A 17400-nucleotide genomic window follows, 5' to 3' on the forward strand; every position below is an offset into this window, starting at 1 on the left:
AGCAAGATGTATGGGAAATGAGGTTTGTTATATTTGTAACACAATGGCTTCAGAGACAAACAATAACAGAAAAGACTAAAAGGTGTCTCTTTTCTTCCCTCAAGTATCCTTATCAATTGTTTGCAAATGTTGGTAGCTGTAAACAGGATATATGCAAGAATTATAAGAGATGATTTTAAAAGATGAAAATCTGATGACAGAAGAGACTTAAACTGTAAAAAGTTCAATAATATTATAGCTGTGACGACTAGGAAAGTTAAGGGGAAGAAAACAGGTAGTAAGACATAATTTTTTTAATAATATAGTTTCATAATTTGCTGTGGTATCAAAATACAGTCATTTTTATTTAAATTTAGAATTTCATTTGTCATGCATATTAAAAAAATAGTCACAACTACCAGATTATTTACTGAACAATAACTGTTTCTGCTTTTTAATGTCCACTAAAAATATATAGTACTCTAAGAAATATAGAACAATAAAAGGTGCAAGCATGTCAAAGCAACTTAGAAGATACATGAATGCTCATTTCTCTTGCCAAAGACAATCCAAATATCATTACTGGTAAAGTTTTATATACCTGGAGAGCAAATACCATCTGCATCTAAAATTTCATGACGCCAAATTGGTTTACGTGTAGCTGCATCCAACATTGGACCCATCACTTTGTCGAATGTCTGATTTGTGTAGCGCTTCAGTGTACACTTAGCATTCTTATAGACAAGACACCTTCCAAATCCTAAAACAGAACCTCATTCAAATTAATAGTGTACAGAAGTTATTTTATAATCAAGCAGTTATCAAAAGAAAATTTAAAATAGTTAATTTATCTAAAGATATAGGAAACAAATGCATAATAGCCAATACTCCCAAATATTTTGTATGATTTTTGAGCACTTTCAGTGTGTGCAATATTGAACAAAAGTCTTTGGCCTCAAGAAGCTGACAATTTAAAATCAGATCACATGCTATATTTTCAGATATATCAAAGGCATTTGACCATGATGGCTCAATTTTAAAGCTGTGCCGATTTCCTACTTGGCCTACATCAATTCTTTCATCTGTAGCGGATCATCACTGAAAGTCTACATGGAAGAAAAGATGCATTTGAACAGGATTAGAAAGGAGAAGTTTGACATCTTTTCCTTTTAGTGGCACCCTGATAGCTAAAGATTTTACTGAAAACTTTTGATGATAGATGTTTGCTTATCAGGAAAGTGTCTATTTAGCATTGTTTCGTGCACTTCCTATGTTTCCTCTTTTTTTGTTTTTGTTTTTTTGTTTTGTTTTACTCAAAAAGAAATTTGTATTATACATATCACCACAAAAAATGTTTAAGATAAAAAACTGTGCTCTTTAAAAAACTCTCTTCCCAGGAGCAATAGATGGCTTATAGATCTTGCCTGTCCTTCCCACATTCAGAAATACAGTGAGGTAAGAATAATGCCTCCTAGTAAACGTATGTTTTATTTGAAGGATAGCTGTAGCCATTTACAGTACGTCTATATCATTAGATTATGTGAAGTAACTCCTGACAAGCATCACATGGTCTTTAGATTTCCCTGTAAATGTTACCAGTTTACCAGAAAGGAAAACATTCAGTTTTAAATCATGCCTGTTGTTGTTTCAGAAAGAAAGGCATAAATTAAGTGCGGCAGACATTAATGCCAAAGATACATGTCTAGGAATACTATTATTGCTGCCTAGCAACAAGCAAGAGGCGTGTTAAGGAAGGGGTAAAAGGGAGACAAAATGAACTAATGGAAGAGTCTGGTTTTGGCTACCCAATACTAAAACTAACAATCATAAAGTGATAATTATTCTTGATTCTAAACAGTGCTGAAGAATATTTGCAATATGACTGATGTTTACAATCAGGCAATGGTACAAATATTGCTTACACACTATTGAACGGTAACTATGTTTTCCCACTTAAAACAGACTGAACTATATAAATTTTAAAGAGGAAGTAGATGTTTGTTTTTCCTCTATTTTGTTTCCTGGCATATAATTACTTTGCTCTAAACATCACATTTATAGTGACACAAAACTACACACGCTCTCTCCCTTCTTCTGAAAACATTCAAAAGTCAAATTTTATCTATTTTCCCCAGTATTGAAAATGATAGTAAGTTTTTTTCTCTCCATCAAGCTCAAACAAAGGCCTAAGTCATCATCTAAAGAGCAAACCTCACACTCTCAGATTATCTAAAACAACTTTATGCAAGACAATTATTTTTTGAAAGAGGATAGTTTATCCTTTGTTATTCAAGGACAAAAGTCAATCATTCGTTTTCATATCATATATACGCACCAGTTAACAAACACCTTGTATAATGTCACCACAAACACACCATATTCAAGTACATATAATATGTACACATGCACATACACCCTTCCTACGTTTACAAAAAATTTTTTACAAAGTTGTTTTCCTAGTTTAGAAAAGTATTCATCTTCATAATTTAGGCAAAATTAATTAAATAAGCATGCAGTGCTATAAAAACAAAAAGTTATTTTGTTTGCTTTGCACAAGTGACAAAGAATAGGCCCATGTGTTTCTTACCTCTGTCCAAGGAGGCCTTGTTTAAGACAAGAGCATCTTCAATATCATAACCACTGTAGCTCATCACAGCAACTGTGGCATTCTGTCCAGCTGGCAGTTTTTCAAACTCTATCAGTTCAATGGTTTTTGTTTTAACCATTGGCCTTTGTGGATATGCTAACAGATACATAAGGGTATCAATTCTGTTCCGCTGATTGTATCCAATGGTACCTATATTTAAAAGAAAAGCAATACAGCGAAAACTTTTTTTTATTACTTGAAATATTTTAAATGTAAATTACCAACATGTAAAAGAACCAAGGCGACATTCGACAAGTGTAGGTAATTTATCTGCTAATGCAAGGTCTTCAGAAGAAACTGGGGGGGGGAGGGGGGGGGAAGCAAACCCTTACATTTCAGATTAGAGACTGAGCTGGAATAACTTCAGATTTTAAAAAAAGATTTAAAATGGCTCACAAAGAAATCCAGATCAATAAAAAAAAGTAAAGCAATTAATAAAACCACCCAAAACCAAATCCTAAGGTAAGTGCCTGTGTCATCTAAATGCTCTAGTTCAGAGTAAGTGTCTAATCCAGAATAAGTCAACAAAAGCCAAATTCATTTTCATCATTTTTGGTTAATTCTTAATAACTGTAGGTTTTTGAGAGAAGCTGTGGGCTTGATCCCTCCAAAGCCCATCAAAATAAATGGAAAAACACCCATTGACTTTGAAGGGGCTTTGGATCATTCTCTGTGTCCGCCATATCATATTTACTTCCTTTTCTGGATAATAATTAGTTCAGCGGTCTGTGTTAGAATGTCAGAAAGCATGAATAAAGCATGCAGTTAACAGCAGCCAAGACAGATTTACTTTCTGAAATCATCAGAGGAGTCACTGCTGGTAGGACTACAGTAGACATTCACCCTCAACCTATTTGTCTTTTTACATGAAATTACTTTTAAATTTACGGTTCAGAATTCGACACTTTGTATAGACCTCCCAGCTTGATACTAAGATTCTGGCCATTTCCCACCAGACTGCCAAAGTGTCTTCTGAAATCTGTGAAGAAAAAATAATTAATACTCAGCAGGGGAACATAAACTGTTGTATAGCGGAACAATAGCGAAAGCACTCATATGTTTCTACTGTTTGCTGTGCAAGGCCCTGTGCTAGGTCTTCTCTTGGTATTTATACACTGTGATCTTAAAAAACTAAATACAAAGCATTTTTAAAAACTTTTAGCAGTTATGCCCAGATTTTGTGCTGCCAAACAATGCACAACTCTGTTATTAGGGTTAGGACAAATACATGCTTTCACTGTCCAAGTATCTGTATTTGACAAAATACTAAAAAACACCCATAAAACAAGTAACTCAAATGGCAAATGTTACAGCCAACTCTCAAGGTTTGCCCTCCCTTGATGCTATATTGGCTGTCACAAAACACTTCTAATATAGTCCCCTTCCCAAGGCGGAGGGAGGGACAGAGAAATACTACAGGAGGATATGGCAGCCATCTCTGTTGGGTCCCACAAACTCTCCGGATTTCTTGCACTTCCCTGCGGTCTGCAAAGTGGCTGTGCAGCTCTGAGGTGTCAATTCTGAAGAGAGTCCCAGAGTACAGGTGGAGCTTTGGCACAGGTGATAAATGGCTTCATTTGCATCTTTCTGGTGACCAATTTACTCTCTTCTTGGGGAGGGGAGAGGAGAGATTCACCATTTGTTGGGGGAGGCTGGCAGAGGCCTAATCCTTAGTTTGCAATAGGAGAGGAGGGAAAAAAAAATGTGCTATTTCAGCCTTGCTTGCATCTTGTGTACAGAATCAGGTCTGTCAGTTATCACAATAGAATGGCCCATCCCCTACACTTCCTACCCACTCAGACAACTTTTCAGACAACTGGGACAATTCCATCCTACTTCCCTAGGCTTTGAAAAATTAAAATTTCTCCCACTGCAGAGCACAGAGATTCTTTCATTGGGGGAAATTAACATGTAACTTTGTGCCAATTTCTGCCTCTGTCCAAATGATCCTTTTTCACCCCACTACTACAGTGCGCCAATTCTGTGGAGCTTACTACTCAAATGAACTAAGTTTTCAGATGATTCTAAAAGCAATTCCTGATTCTTCAGAGGAAGCTGCTGCTAAATGAGAAATATAATTTTATAATGGCTGTGAAACACTTACAGATCGTTTCTCACCTCTATTTCCTAAGGGTTTTATGCTCTCCTGTTACTTTATAGGTTATATCTCCTATGTTCCAGTGACCAACCAAGAAAAAGAAGAAAGAGGCCAAGATTTATAGTTTTCAAACACACTCTGAACACCTGCCTCTCAACCTTAGTAAATTACAGAGACAATTTCTTGTTTTCTAAACCTGTGAGTGACACATTTACAAAACTTCAGAAATTCTAATGGAAGTTTACTGGGCATGAATATTAAGGTTTTCTTTCAGAATGGATATTCCTTATCTTTAAAGTTGGTATTACATCACACCATAAGGTAATTCTAACTTGATTTCTTTTTTGCTTACATCTCATTTGAACAGGTATGGATGACCAATGAAGTTGAAGAATGTTTGTGCACCAATACATATTAATGCTTGACTAGACATGGATGCAACAGTACGATAAAAACAAAGAAACAAGGGGGAAATAAACAATTAGGGTAAGGTGCCTAAATAGCAATGTTATTGATTAGAGGAAGACACACTCAAGCATAAAGTAAAATGTTAGTGTGCAATATATCAGTAATCACTCTTCGTTGGGGAATCCTATGCAAAAGGTAGTTCTCTTGGAGATAGTGTGAGTGTATATAGTATTGCAGCTGCAGTTCCACAGAAGTGACAGCATAGCTTAGCTGCACTGCACACAAACCACCCGAGACCTGTGACTATGTACTCGCTGCTGTGGTCTATGCTACAGTGACTACACTACTATTTATTCTTGTGCTCTCTCTCACTGAGCTAGCACAATTAAATGTACATGAGCTGGGACTCACACCTCTAGCTCACAGTGCAGACAATCACAGAATGCCTTCTCTCCTCTGGACTGCCAAATCTCTAGCCTTCTCTGCGTAGTTAAATTGAACCTGAAATGCACATAAATAGGAGCTTTTTTCCCCTTCCCTAAGGTTTGTGGTGTTAGGGAGCCACTCACATTTCTTTATAAAGGAACAGAGCCTCAAAAAACAGGCAAAGTACAACGAACTTCAACAAATGTACAAAAAATAAACTGATGTTTAAATATGAACCAAAAGGGAGCATTTGTGAGTACAAACAAAGGGATTGCTGGTACTTCTGTATTTCCATTTACTTGACTTCCCACTCTTTTCTTTCTGCAGGGGCATGGAGCATGTTATGCAGGGGCTGCACTGAATCCTCAGGTGGCAGGGTGGGGTGGTGGAGGTGGGGAGATAACTGATCTCATTGGGAATTTTACATGACAGGTGTTTCCTGGTCAGGGTAATTAGTATTTGAAAGAGCCCTTGGGGGGTGGAGAGAGACACCAAACAGGACAAACACTCTTTTAGAGATTATGGGTAAACTGGGATAGAATACAAAAGCCTGGTTCACTTTAGGCACTTCTGTGCCTTCATTGGTAGAGCAAAGAGTTGGCGAAAGAGACTGCACAGTGTGCAGCATAAATGCTGTCCCTTGGTGGCTGGTGGCAGAACCCAAGAATAGGTTGCACAAACCAGTAATGACCCCCACTGGTTTTGCTTTTGTTTACATTTGTTTGTATTCTTTCCTCTCTTTTCCCCTGCCAATAAACTGTACACAAATTCTGAGGCACTTCTCAATACATTGAGAAATACATCACAGATCTTACCTAAAAAGAATGCTCTATTCCCAGAGCTGCAATCTCCTTCCTCAGCCTATTTGTGAGAATTGGTACTGAATTTTCCCTGTAATATACCAGTCATCAGGGACCTCCGCAGTTCTCCAGGAGCAACTGACAATATATCGATGGTAACGGTTCTTAGTACTAGAAGAATTAGCTGCAGAATTTGAAGGAATCTATCTGCAGTTTTTTATTACAGCATTCATAGGGCAGAAGGCAATAACCAGGGCTGTAAAACTGTCTCCTTTACAACTACCTATATTCTGACATTTGCACGGATACAACATTGTATATCTGCAACATGGGTAATAGCAGAGTCATTCATATGAACATTTTTGCTCGCCATATCCATATAAACACAAAAACACACACTATCAGTTGAATTAGTAGTAGAAAAAAGACATGTAAGTTCTGTATTTCCCAACTAAGTTCTGCACTTGAATAGCACCTAGTACAACAGGCTCCTGGTCCATGACTGGGACTCCTAGGTACTACTGTAAAATAAATAACTCTCATCTCTGTTTTCATAGAGTCTTTGATCCTTTATAGCATTATCCTAGCAACATATGGCACTTCAATAATGCAGAGTACTGAGTTATAATCCTGAATAACACTGTTAAATTATTTCTGTGCTGAAATATGCACAGTCAGAAGACTTTGCAACCACATCTAAATTTGCAACCTAAGAACAGCTAACATCCTTATCCCTGCATTATGCTACATGCATCTCACTATACGTTCTCTGTACTGAAACAAAGTTTCACCACCTGATTTAAATCCATATCGCCTACTATTGATTGCACCAGCATGTTTACAAGAATGCTCATTCTGTCCATTAAATATATTTTTCAGTACAGTACATTTAATAAGGATTACCCTGTCTAAACGCTGACTGAGATTTTAATAATCTACACATAACCAATTATATTGCATTCATTTCATGCCTAAAATGATGGTTCCTGTCAATTTATCCCTGCTTCACATTTCTTCTCACCTATGACATAACTTGGTTTTTGATTGACTTCTTTGAATCCTGTTAATACAGCTTCCTCAAATCACCAGACAGGGCAGTGTTGAGCAATCCAAATCCTTCCCTCTAGGAAGGTAGCATGCTCTCTCAATACACCTAGTTCTTGACACCACAAGGCATGAGGGGATATGGGCCCTTCCATATAGCTATGCAAAGCCAGTGGGGTAGAGAAATAACTTTTAAAAACACAAAACAAGCAACAAAACTCTGAAGTACCTATCAGCATTTGTGTAAATACAAAAATAAATGCAGACAAATTAAATAAATGACAGGAATATCCTATAGGTTTCATTTTATCCAGCTAATCTATATGTAACAATTTTTTCTACCACTAGATAGCAACTCCACCAAAACAAACACAAACACACACAAACACAACAAAAAACCCCCGACAAGTGTACACAATTTTTCATAAAGACTCAGGGTGCTTTCAGATATTACAGTGTACCAAGTAACATGCAGCCATGTGCCAACTTTTTAAATGTAATTTTATCTCGATGCTTATTCTTTTGAGTCAGGTGTTTTGTAATAACAAATAGAAACAAAGGCTTTTTTTTATTGCTAAAGATATTCAATGGCTTTTGTGTTCCTATCGTCAGCAGTAACGTCAGAGGATTGTATCCAAGGAGCTAAATGTGCAAGACCTAGGGTCAAAGCAGCTGAATACACCAACCTCAGAAAACACAGACAATGAATTGCAAATGACACTCAAAACAAAACGAGAAAAAAAACCTTCACACAGAAAACTACAAAAGAACTCCACAGATACTGAATTGGCTTTCTGTACACACTGATCCTGCTTAACTGTGTGTGGTAACTAACCAAACGTTCTGAGACTAATAGTCATAAAATAGAGACTCTTGGGGGGGGAGGAGAATCTATAAAAGAAAAAAATGGGGCTACTTTTTCTTTAAGGTGGTAATGCCTCTCTTACTATTTTACATTTGTCAGTATTTTGACAAATTAAAGTTGACCATTAAGTACAAGGCAACTATATTATTCCATTAATTCTGCTAGAAGATATTTACAAAAGGAGTACTGTTTAAATTTAGGAGTCACATCACAAAGCAAATGATTTTCTAAACCTAACACAGGCGATCTTTTTTTTTCATGCTACCTGGAGTTCTGTCACTGTAATCTCAACTTGTCACAAACGCAAGACGTAAAACTGACATGTACAGCTGAAGTCTCAACAGGGCAGACGGAACTAATGTGCTGCCAATCAGGTTTTCACTGGACTTGATGTGGCTTAAAACAATATATTAGTTAGGTGTGCAAGTTAACAGGAAGGTTTTAATGCTGGTTTAGCTGCTTATCAAATGGCACAACTAGATCTGATGTTAACTACCTAACATGGCAACCCCATAAGATGGCAGCTAAAGGATTCTATACCAGCTACTATTAATTAATTAAAAATCCATACTTAGAAAACTATCTTCATTTCTTAGTTCACTGAGATGACACCGTAACTGCCTAGCAGTGCTTTCTCTTCCAAAAATAAAGCCAAAATATAAAATGTTGTGAAGTGAGAGTTTACTGAGGAAGTACCCTCCCTTACCAGAAAATGCAGACATTCTTAGTGCCATGGAATTGAATGTTAATGATTATATATTAAAAATGACAGTACTCTAACTATTCAGAGAAAATCACTTCTTCATGCTTTCACTCGCTTTGTACAAACACTTCCCCCCCTCTTTTTTGTTTGGAAACCCACAGCACACTGCAGTACAAAAAAAAGAAAAAGAAAACCACTGCCAATCTTCCAGCTATGCTGAAAACCTGAAAGCAATAACTGTTACAAAAATAGGAACAATAGTGTTACAGTTTCTTCAAATTTTCTTTTGAAGTATGAAGACCACAGAATAGCAGCCTCCATTTTACTGAGCTATTTTCTAAACAAACAAAAATAAATGAAAATTGGAATAACATAAATTTCTCCTGGCAGCTAAGCCATTGCTCAAAAAAAAAAAAAAAAAAATGTTCTCATCACCTCCTAAATATTTTTAAATGATCTAGGAGACAAGAATATTTTTAGTATTTTAGGTTATGTGGTTTCTAAAATTACAACATTCCAATCTTACCCATTGCCTGCTTCCCCATAGCACACTGGTATGTGTTTCTTGGGGACTGGTTATGGTGAGGATATGGAATAAGCCCAGCACAGACGCCAAGAAGTGTGAAAGGTTCAATCTCCAAGTGTGTGGTGTCTCTTTAAAAAAAATAATAGAAAGAAAAAAAGTCTGATTAGAAAGCATCTGTAAACAGCCTAATGGCATAATTTTATTAAATTCCTTTTCACAAAGTCCGATAAATCATTTTAACTTGTTTTGTTACTATTAAAAAAAATGAAGTGAGTAAAATCTAAAAGCCTGAATGACAAATTCAAATAATTTTTTAATCAACATTTTAATTTGGCCTTTCATTGAGTCCATGTGCAGAGGCAGAGAAAGAACTGGAAGAGTAAAAAATTAAATGGACAAATAGAAGGAAAAAAAAGGAAGAGTAAATAGTGATCATAATAGATCTTAATTTTATATAAAACAGCAGTACTTAATATAAGCTACAAAATAAAAAGGGAGATCACATAAGAATGTCTCGAAAGAGAATTTTTAATTCCAGAGAAATATATTTTTCTCACTTCTGATCACATATTCTAACAAGCTAAAAGTCTATGATAAAAGATAAAAACTCATATTCAATCACTGGTAGGAAAAAACCAAAAAGGCAGTTTTAGTACATTGTAGCAGACTTCAGAAAACTAACCAGACAATAAATTTTTATGTTATAAGAACATAAGAATGGCCATATTGGGTCAGACCAATTGTCCATCTAGTCCAGAATATTGTCTTTTGACAGTCACCAGTGCAAGATACTTCAGAGGGAATTAACAGAAGGCAATAATTGAGTGATACAACTTCTATTGTCCAGTCCCAGCTTTGGCAGTCAGAGGTTTAGGGAGGTACAAAGCACAGGGCTGCATCCCTGACCATACTGGATAATAGCAATTGATGAACGTATCATCTCTGAATTTACCTAGCTCTTCCTTTATAACATCCTTTGGTAACTGGTTCCTAAGGATGACAATGCATTGTGACACTAAATAGTTTCTTATGTTTGTTTTACACCTGCTGCCTGTTAATTTCACTGTGTTCTTGGTTTGCCCAGTCATCCAGTTTTGCAAAACCCTTCCTAACACTTCACAATCTGCCTCAGAAACTGGCCAATGGGATTGTGCTAGAGGCAGGAGCAGCAATTAAAGCTTCTCCCCGCTCCTCTAGATTCACAGTTTTTAAAGAAAAACCACCCCACACCACGTTTGTGAGCCGCAGCAGCGTCTGAGAGCTGGATCCAGTGGCTTGGCAGGCCGGATCTTACCCAGGCCTGTTCTAACCCAATGATTCTAGCAGGATTAGTAGTGCTACAATTCCATATTTGAGTTATTTTGGAACTCCTGTGTGAATATTACCTTTTTATATATGGGAATCTACCTCAGATCATCTGCAGTGAGGACTTATTCAAAGAACTTATTTATCTTCTTGGCAACAGCCTTGTCTTCCTTGAGTGCTCCTTTAGCAACTTGATCAACCAGTGGGCCCCATTAATTGTTTGGCAGGCTTCCTGCTTCTGTTGTATTTAATTTTTTTCTGGTTTTTTCTTTGCTCTTAGTTTTCATTTCTTTTGCTAATTGTTCTTCAAATTCTTCATTGACTTCCCTAACTGTACTTTTACACTTGATTTCCCAGAATTTATGCTCCTTTTCAGTTTTTGAAAGGACCCCTTTTTGCCAGTAAGCACTTTTTTCATTCTGCTGTTCAGCCATGGTGGCATTTCTTTGGTCCTCACATTGTTGCTTTTTTTTTTTTTTTAATTATATGGTGTATACATTTAGTTTGAATCTCTATTATTGTGTTTCTAAATAGTTTCCATGCAACTTGCACGTATTTTATTCTTCTGACTATTCCTTTTAATTTCCAATTAACTAGGTTTCTTCTTTTGTGTAGTTGCTTTTTAAAAGTTAAATGCTACTATGGAGGGTTTCTTTGGTATTTTCCTCCCTACAAGGATGACACATTTAATTACTTTATGGTTGCTATTAGTGAGCAGTTCAGCTGTATTCACCTTTTGAACCAGATCTTGTGTGCCACTTAGGACTAAATAAAGTATCAAAAAGAGTGTTAGAAGGAGGAAAGAGAAAAATTGTTGATAGGACAAGAAGCAATGGGCTTAACTTGCAGCAGGGGAGGTTTAGGTTGGATATTAGAAAAACTTCCTAACTGTCAGGATGGTTAAACACTGAAATAAATTGCTTAGAGAGGTTGTGAAATCCCTATAATTGGAGATATTTAAAAGCAGGTTGGATAGACATCTATCAAAGATGATCAAGAATCTAGATGGTGGTTGGTCCTGCCATAAGGGCAGGGGACTGGACTTGATGACCTCTTGAGTTCCCTTCCAATTCTAGTATTCTATAATTCTAAGAATTGCCTCTCCCCTAGTGAGTGCCAGGACTAGCTGCTCCAAGAAGCAGTCATTAATGGTTAAAATCCCCTATTGTTATAGGGTTAAAATCCCTCATTGTTATAGGGTTTTCTGTTTTTGTCTCTCTCCTCTCGCAACATTTTACAATCACCATCCTGGTCTGGTGGTCAGAAGTATATTCCTTCTACTCTACTCTTATTAATCAAGCATCGAATTTCTATCTATAAAGATTTTATGCTATAGTTTTATTTAAGATTTTTTTTTTATTAACTTTCATTGATTTTTCCCCACATACAGGGTGACCTATGCACTGTATGCTTTGCTGGGGAAATTAAAACCCAGATAAGTCATTAAAGTTGTTACCCTCAGCCACAGAATCACAGGAGTAAAAAACCCTCAGCCACAGAATCACAGGAGTAAAAAACTCAATGGGACCTCAGTAGGTCATCTAGCAAGGATGCCATTTCAGGAAGGTGCAGCGGAGGACAACAGCTGTGCGCTCCGGGATGTGGCTTGTTTTTCATCCTGTTTCCCAGACTCTAAGGGAATGAGGGGGAAATACTTGCATTCTGTGCATGCCTCTCACACCTGGCTGGTGAGCAGTTCCTGTCTTCTAAGGTGTTGCCTGGCAGCCACAGGGAAGGCATGAGCCCTTTAAATAGAGGCAGTTGAAGGGCTCCCATGTCCCTGGCACACAGGCTTGATAAAAGAGCTAGGCGGGCCAGATGCAGCCTGCTGACAGGCTCTTGCCAAGCCCTGCCTTCACTGATACCTAAAGCTCATAAGAAACAAATCCCCAATTGGAATGCAAAATGTAATTAGCACAGACCACTATAGCTAAAAAGAGGTGACTGTGACATCATACAGGAGATCTGGCAATGGAATACCTCAGAGGTCTTGGTCAGGTATTTTGATTATTCATCACGCATTAATTATATCGGTTGCAGCCAATATAAAGGAGATTATTAGTCATGTGAAGAGATGAAGGGATAATTGTAAACTGCATGGACGGATTTACTTCATCATTTATATTTAGAAACAACTATCATATGGCCAGGGTGTTACAGATACTTACATCAAGTTTAGAGGTGTTTATGGATAATGTAGTAATCTTTCATGTAGCGTATATGACACATGCGTATATGAAGCAGTAACTTTATATACAGTAGACATGGCCTTTGAGTCAATCTTCGGGGAAAAAAATCCCACAACTTCGTGGGACAACTTTCTTAATTCTCTCTAACCCAACAAGATGCAATCCACTCCACTGAAAACGGAAGCACCATCTCCAGCAAACAGCAGATGCCCAGGTCAGCATAAACTCATTCTGTTCTGATCACTGATTTATAAGCTCACTATCAGAGAGCCTCTTGGGTTTGCAATGAAGAGTGAACCACTCGAGCTTTTTGCAAAGCAAGCTGCTTCTTGGTAACCTAAAAGACAAGCAGTGCAGTTTTCCCACAGTGCATCACATTCCCAGAGCTAGAACAGCCACATTTTTGGAGTGTGTGTAGGATAAACAAATTTTATACAAAGTAGGTCATGTCAGGAACAATTTTTCAGTTGATAATCTGCTAAAATATGACAATTTTGTTTATATGCATGTATAATCTTTGTACCTGACGTCATGAATAGTTGCTATTTAATTTGCATCTTAGACTTGTGGTTTGTTCTTGGTTGACACCCCCAAGGTAGTTTTAAATTCCGTTTAGCTTGCCCAGTGTTGATGAACCGTTCTATTGTGGATGGACCATTCAGTTGGTGACAGGCCATTAAGGGAGACAGCTCTTCAAATGAGTTTTCCTACAGTTGTCTTAGATAGCAAGGAATTAATGTCTACCCTTGTGATTTATCAAAACTTTTAAGGACATGTGATCTAGGATTCCATCTTTATCACCAACGGTCCATACAGAGGGGCACTGGGCTTAGCTTGGAACAGTAAACTTCCATGCACCTGGCAGAGGATATACTAGACATCTGAGACATCTCCATTTCACTTTTTCCTGCTCCAATTTTCTGGACTGTGGTCTTACAACTAAAAAGGAATATTTTGAACTATGGACTGAGGATTTCCCAATCTTTTGGAAGATACCAGAGAGACTTCTGCAAAGAAGCAGCCTATTTCATCACTGCTACAAACCTGATACGGACTTTGTGATCATTTTTGGGTATATAATCTATTAACCATTTATAACAATTCTTTTCTTTTAGTAAATTTTTACTTTACTAAGGAATGGCTGACCGTGTGAGATTTGATAAGATATGAGGTATCTACTGATCTGGTGGTAAGTGTCTGACTGACCTTTGGGATTTATAGAACCTCACATACAGTGAACTGGGTTTTCAATAACCTTTTACTATATTAGACCTGATTGGATAGGACTGGAATACCAAGAGAGGAGTGTTTTTGGCTTCCAGTTAACTAGCATGGTGCTACAGAACCTCTTTGGTTACTGGCTTGGAAAATATAATTAAAGAATAAACCACCAGTTTCTGGGTATTGCTTGCCCTGTTTTTTGCCATCTGTTCTGAGCATGGCATTGTCAGTATGATCCATTCCAGACCTCCCAGTCACAGTGAGCAATAGGGACTCTGGAATATCGTTACTTTGACTCATATCTGTGTGGTGCTGTGTGGATGCCAGAGCCCAACGTTCGACCATGAATCTGAAAACTCTTAATCTTGGGTTACAATACAACATAGATGTTGTTCAAGCCCATGGTTCCCTAACATGTGTCAGCTGACTAGAATCCCACTAACCCAGGTATTACCCAATGCAACGTAGACATACAATGAAGAACTGTAAAAATCATGCAGCGTATATGACAAAGAGATGTTTTGGAGCAGTAAGTTGGTATACAGTACACATGGCCTTTGAATCAATAAAACATTCTCAGCTCAATCCTGAGAAAGTGTGAATTTGTAGTCTGGAAAGAAGCTTTGTTTTAAATTTTAGTGTTCTTTGGTCACTCTCTGAAGTGTGGAAACAAGGTACTTGGCTTTCAACATGGATGGCTTAAAACTGCCCGCCAAAAAACTAAAACACTCTTACAAGATCTCTAAAGACATTCCTACAATAGACTAGCATAACAGGTTACCGTGGCTTGCATAACTCTTTCACGGTCTGGCCAATTGTAAATGATCATGAAAAACTCACACTGATAAAAACTGCACTATCACATATTCTATATTTTTGTTGGTTAGAGTTTATAATTTCAACTCCCCACCAAAAAAACCCCTACATTCACTTGTGACTATTTCACAGATGATTTAGGATTGGTGTAATCACAGATTGCTTCTTAAACTTGCATGATCTTCTACTCTTATGCTGCTATAAACACAAACAAGGGCTAGCACTGGAAACAGCAACATTACAAAATAGTTAATTAGTTTACATTTCAGAGAACGGAAAGGAAAAAGGCTATAATATAATGCAGTCTACTTTACCAGTTTTTAGTCTGAATATACACTTACTTAGTAATTGTATGTTCATACAGTGCGATGTTGCAGTCATTTTCCTCATTCACGTCCAAATACTCAACTAGGCCTTCATGCAAAAAATCTTCAAAATTCCTGTAATTGCCAAAAAAGGTATTAACTATAAATGGTTAATATGTGTTCAGAGTGTTGAAACATATTATTCATATGCAAAACTAAAGTTATTTACTAAAGTTATTACAAGAAACTGACTTTTGTAAGGAAAGCAAACTTCTTATCTGTACTGAGTTTCAGGCATCTTAGGAAATTCTCTCTATTTGAAGCAGAAAAAACAAATCTTACCTGTTTGCGTCAAGTTTTTTTTTTTTTTTTTTTTTTTTTAATAGCCTTAAGAATGTCATCATATCATAAAGGCGAGTTTATTTTGTGGATGCACTAACAAGTTTCCATGATGATTTTGCAATATTGACTACATATATAAACATTCCAAGTCATTTCTAAATATTATACACCTTCTCACTCACATATTACTTATCTCCTAACCGTTGTTCTTCGAGATGTGTTGCTCATGTCCATTCCATGTAGGTGTGTGCATGCAGCGTGCACGCATCGTCAGAAATTTTTCCCTTAGCAGTACCCGTGGGGCCAGGAGGGGAGTCCCCTAGAGTGGCGTCGGTATACCGGCCAATATATGCCCCTGCTGGCCCTCCACCCCCTCGGTTCCCTCTTAACGGACTAATCTGAGGAAGGGGAGGCGGGCGGGATTTGGAATGGACACAAGCAACACATCTCAAAGAACAGTTACGATATAAGTAACCATTCTTTCTTCTTTGAGCGATTGCTCATGTCTATTCCATGTACGTGACTCCAAAGCAGAAACCCCAGGAGGCGGGGTTGGAGTTCTAAACTTCCCCTGAGTGGAGGACAGCCCTACCCAGGGCAGCAGCCTCCCTCGCCTGTTACATCAGTGTATAATGGTTAGTGAAGGTGTGGACAGAGGACCACGTGGCGGCCCTGCAGAACTCTAGGATCAGGACCTGAGCCACAAAAGCTGCAGAGGAGGCCTGTGATCTCATAGAGTGAGCCGTGAAGGGAGGAGCTGGGATCTCTGCCAGCCCATAGCGTTCCCTAATACATGCCATGATCCAGGAGGAAATCCTTTGCACAGAGACCGGATGACCCTTCAGCTGCTCCGCAATGGTAACAAAGAGCTGAGGTGACTTGTAGAAGGGCTTTGTTTTCTCTAAATAAAAGCCTAAAGCCCTGCTAGCATCCAAAGTGTGTAATGCCTGTTCTTTACCTGATGCGTGGGGCTTGGCATAAAAGACTGGCAAGAAAATGTCCTGACACACATGGAAGTTCGACACCACCTTAGGCAGGAAGACCTTAGAGATGAAGGGGGTGTAACCTGACTTTGTCCTTAAAGAAAACTGCATAAGGGGGGTCTGAAGTGAGAGCCCTCAGCTCAGACACGCACCTGGCTAACGTGATGGCCACCAATAGGGATACCTTGTAGGACAGGTGTAGTAACGAACATGTCGCCAAGGGTTCAAATGAAGGTCCCACGAGTTTGGACAGAACCAAGTTAAGATCCCATTGGGGAACGGGCTGCCAAACATGCGAATAAAGCCTGTCCAGGCCCTTTAAAAAACCTATTTACCATAGGGTCTGAAAAGAGGGTCTTACCCTTGGCACCTGAGTGAAAAGTGGCGATAGCTGCTAGGTGAACTTTAAATCGAGGAGGAGGAGGATAATCCCTGAAGCCTAAGATCCAGAAGGTAATCCAGGACCAGGGAGTCCATAGGGGGCATCACCCTCTGGGTAGACCAGACAATAAACCACTTCCACTTAGCCAGATAAGTTGCCCAAGTGGAAGGTTTTCTGGTTCCCAGCAACACCTCCTGCACACGGGCCAAAACTCTGAAGCTCCGCCAATGTCAGCCCAGGGTTTCGATCCTTTCCCAAGGTCTGTGCCGGGGTAGGAGAGGGGGACAGTTCAATCAGATCCCTGGCATCCCCAAAAGCTTCTGAAGTTGAGGACTCTGGGAAGTCCCCCATCAGGCTGGCG

The 17400-nt window shown here is 38.3% G+C and overlaps 1 protein-coding gene across 1 annotated transcript in view; it reads right to left on the bottom strand.

The window, feature by feature from the left end:
• POLR3B (RNA polymerase III subunit B) overlaps nt 1-17400 on the bottom strand; it is a 121468-nt gene that overhangs the window by 31157 nt on the left and 72911 nt on the right. Inside the window, exons 18-21 of the mRNA XM_075938432.1 lie at nt 15369-15467; nt 9497-9624; nt 2567-2776; nt 581-739 (exon numbers count right to left, since the gene is read on the bottom strand). Coding sequence (XP_075794547.1) covers nt 581-739; nt 2567-2776; nt 9497-9624; nt 15369-15467 — 596 coding nt within the window. The remainder of the gene's footprint in view (nt 1-580; nt 740-2566; nt 2777-9496; nt 9625-15368; nt 15468-17400) is intronic.

This window comes from Pelodiscus sinensis, chromosome 1 (genome assembly GCF_049634645.1).
Source record: "Pelodiscus sinensis isolate JC-2024 chromosome 1, ASM4963464v1, whole genome shotgun sequence".
Classification (NCBI taxonomy): domain Eukaryota; kingdom Metazoa; phylum Chordata; order Testudines; family Trionychidae; genus Pelodiscus; species Pelodiscus sinensis.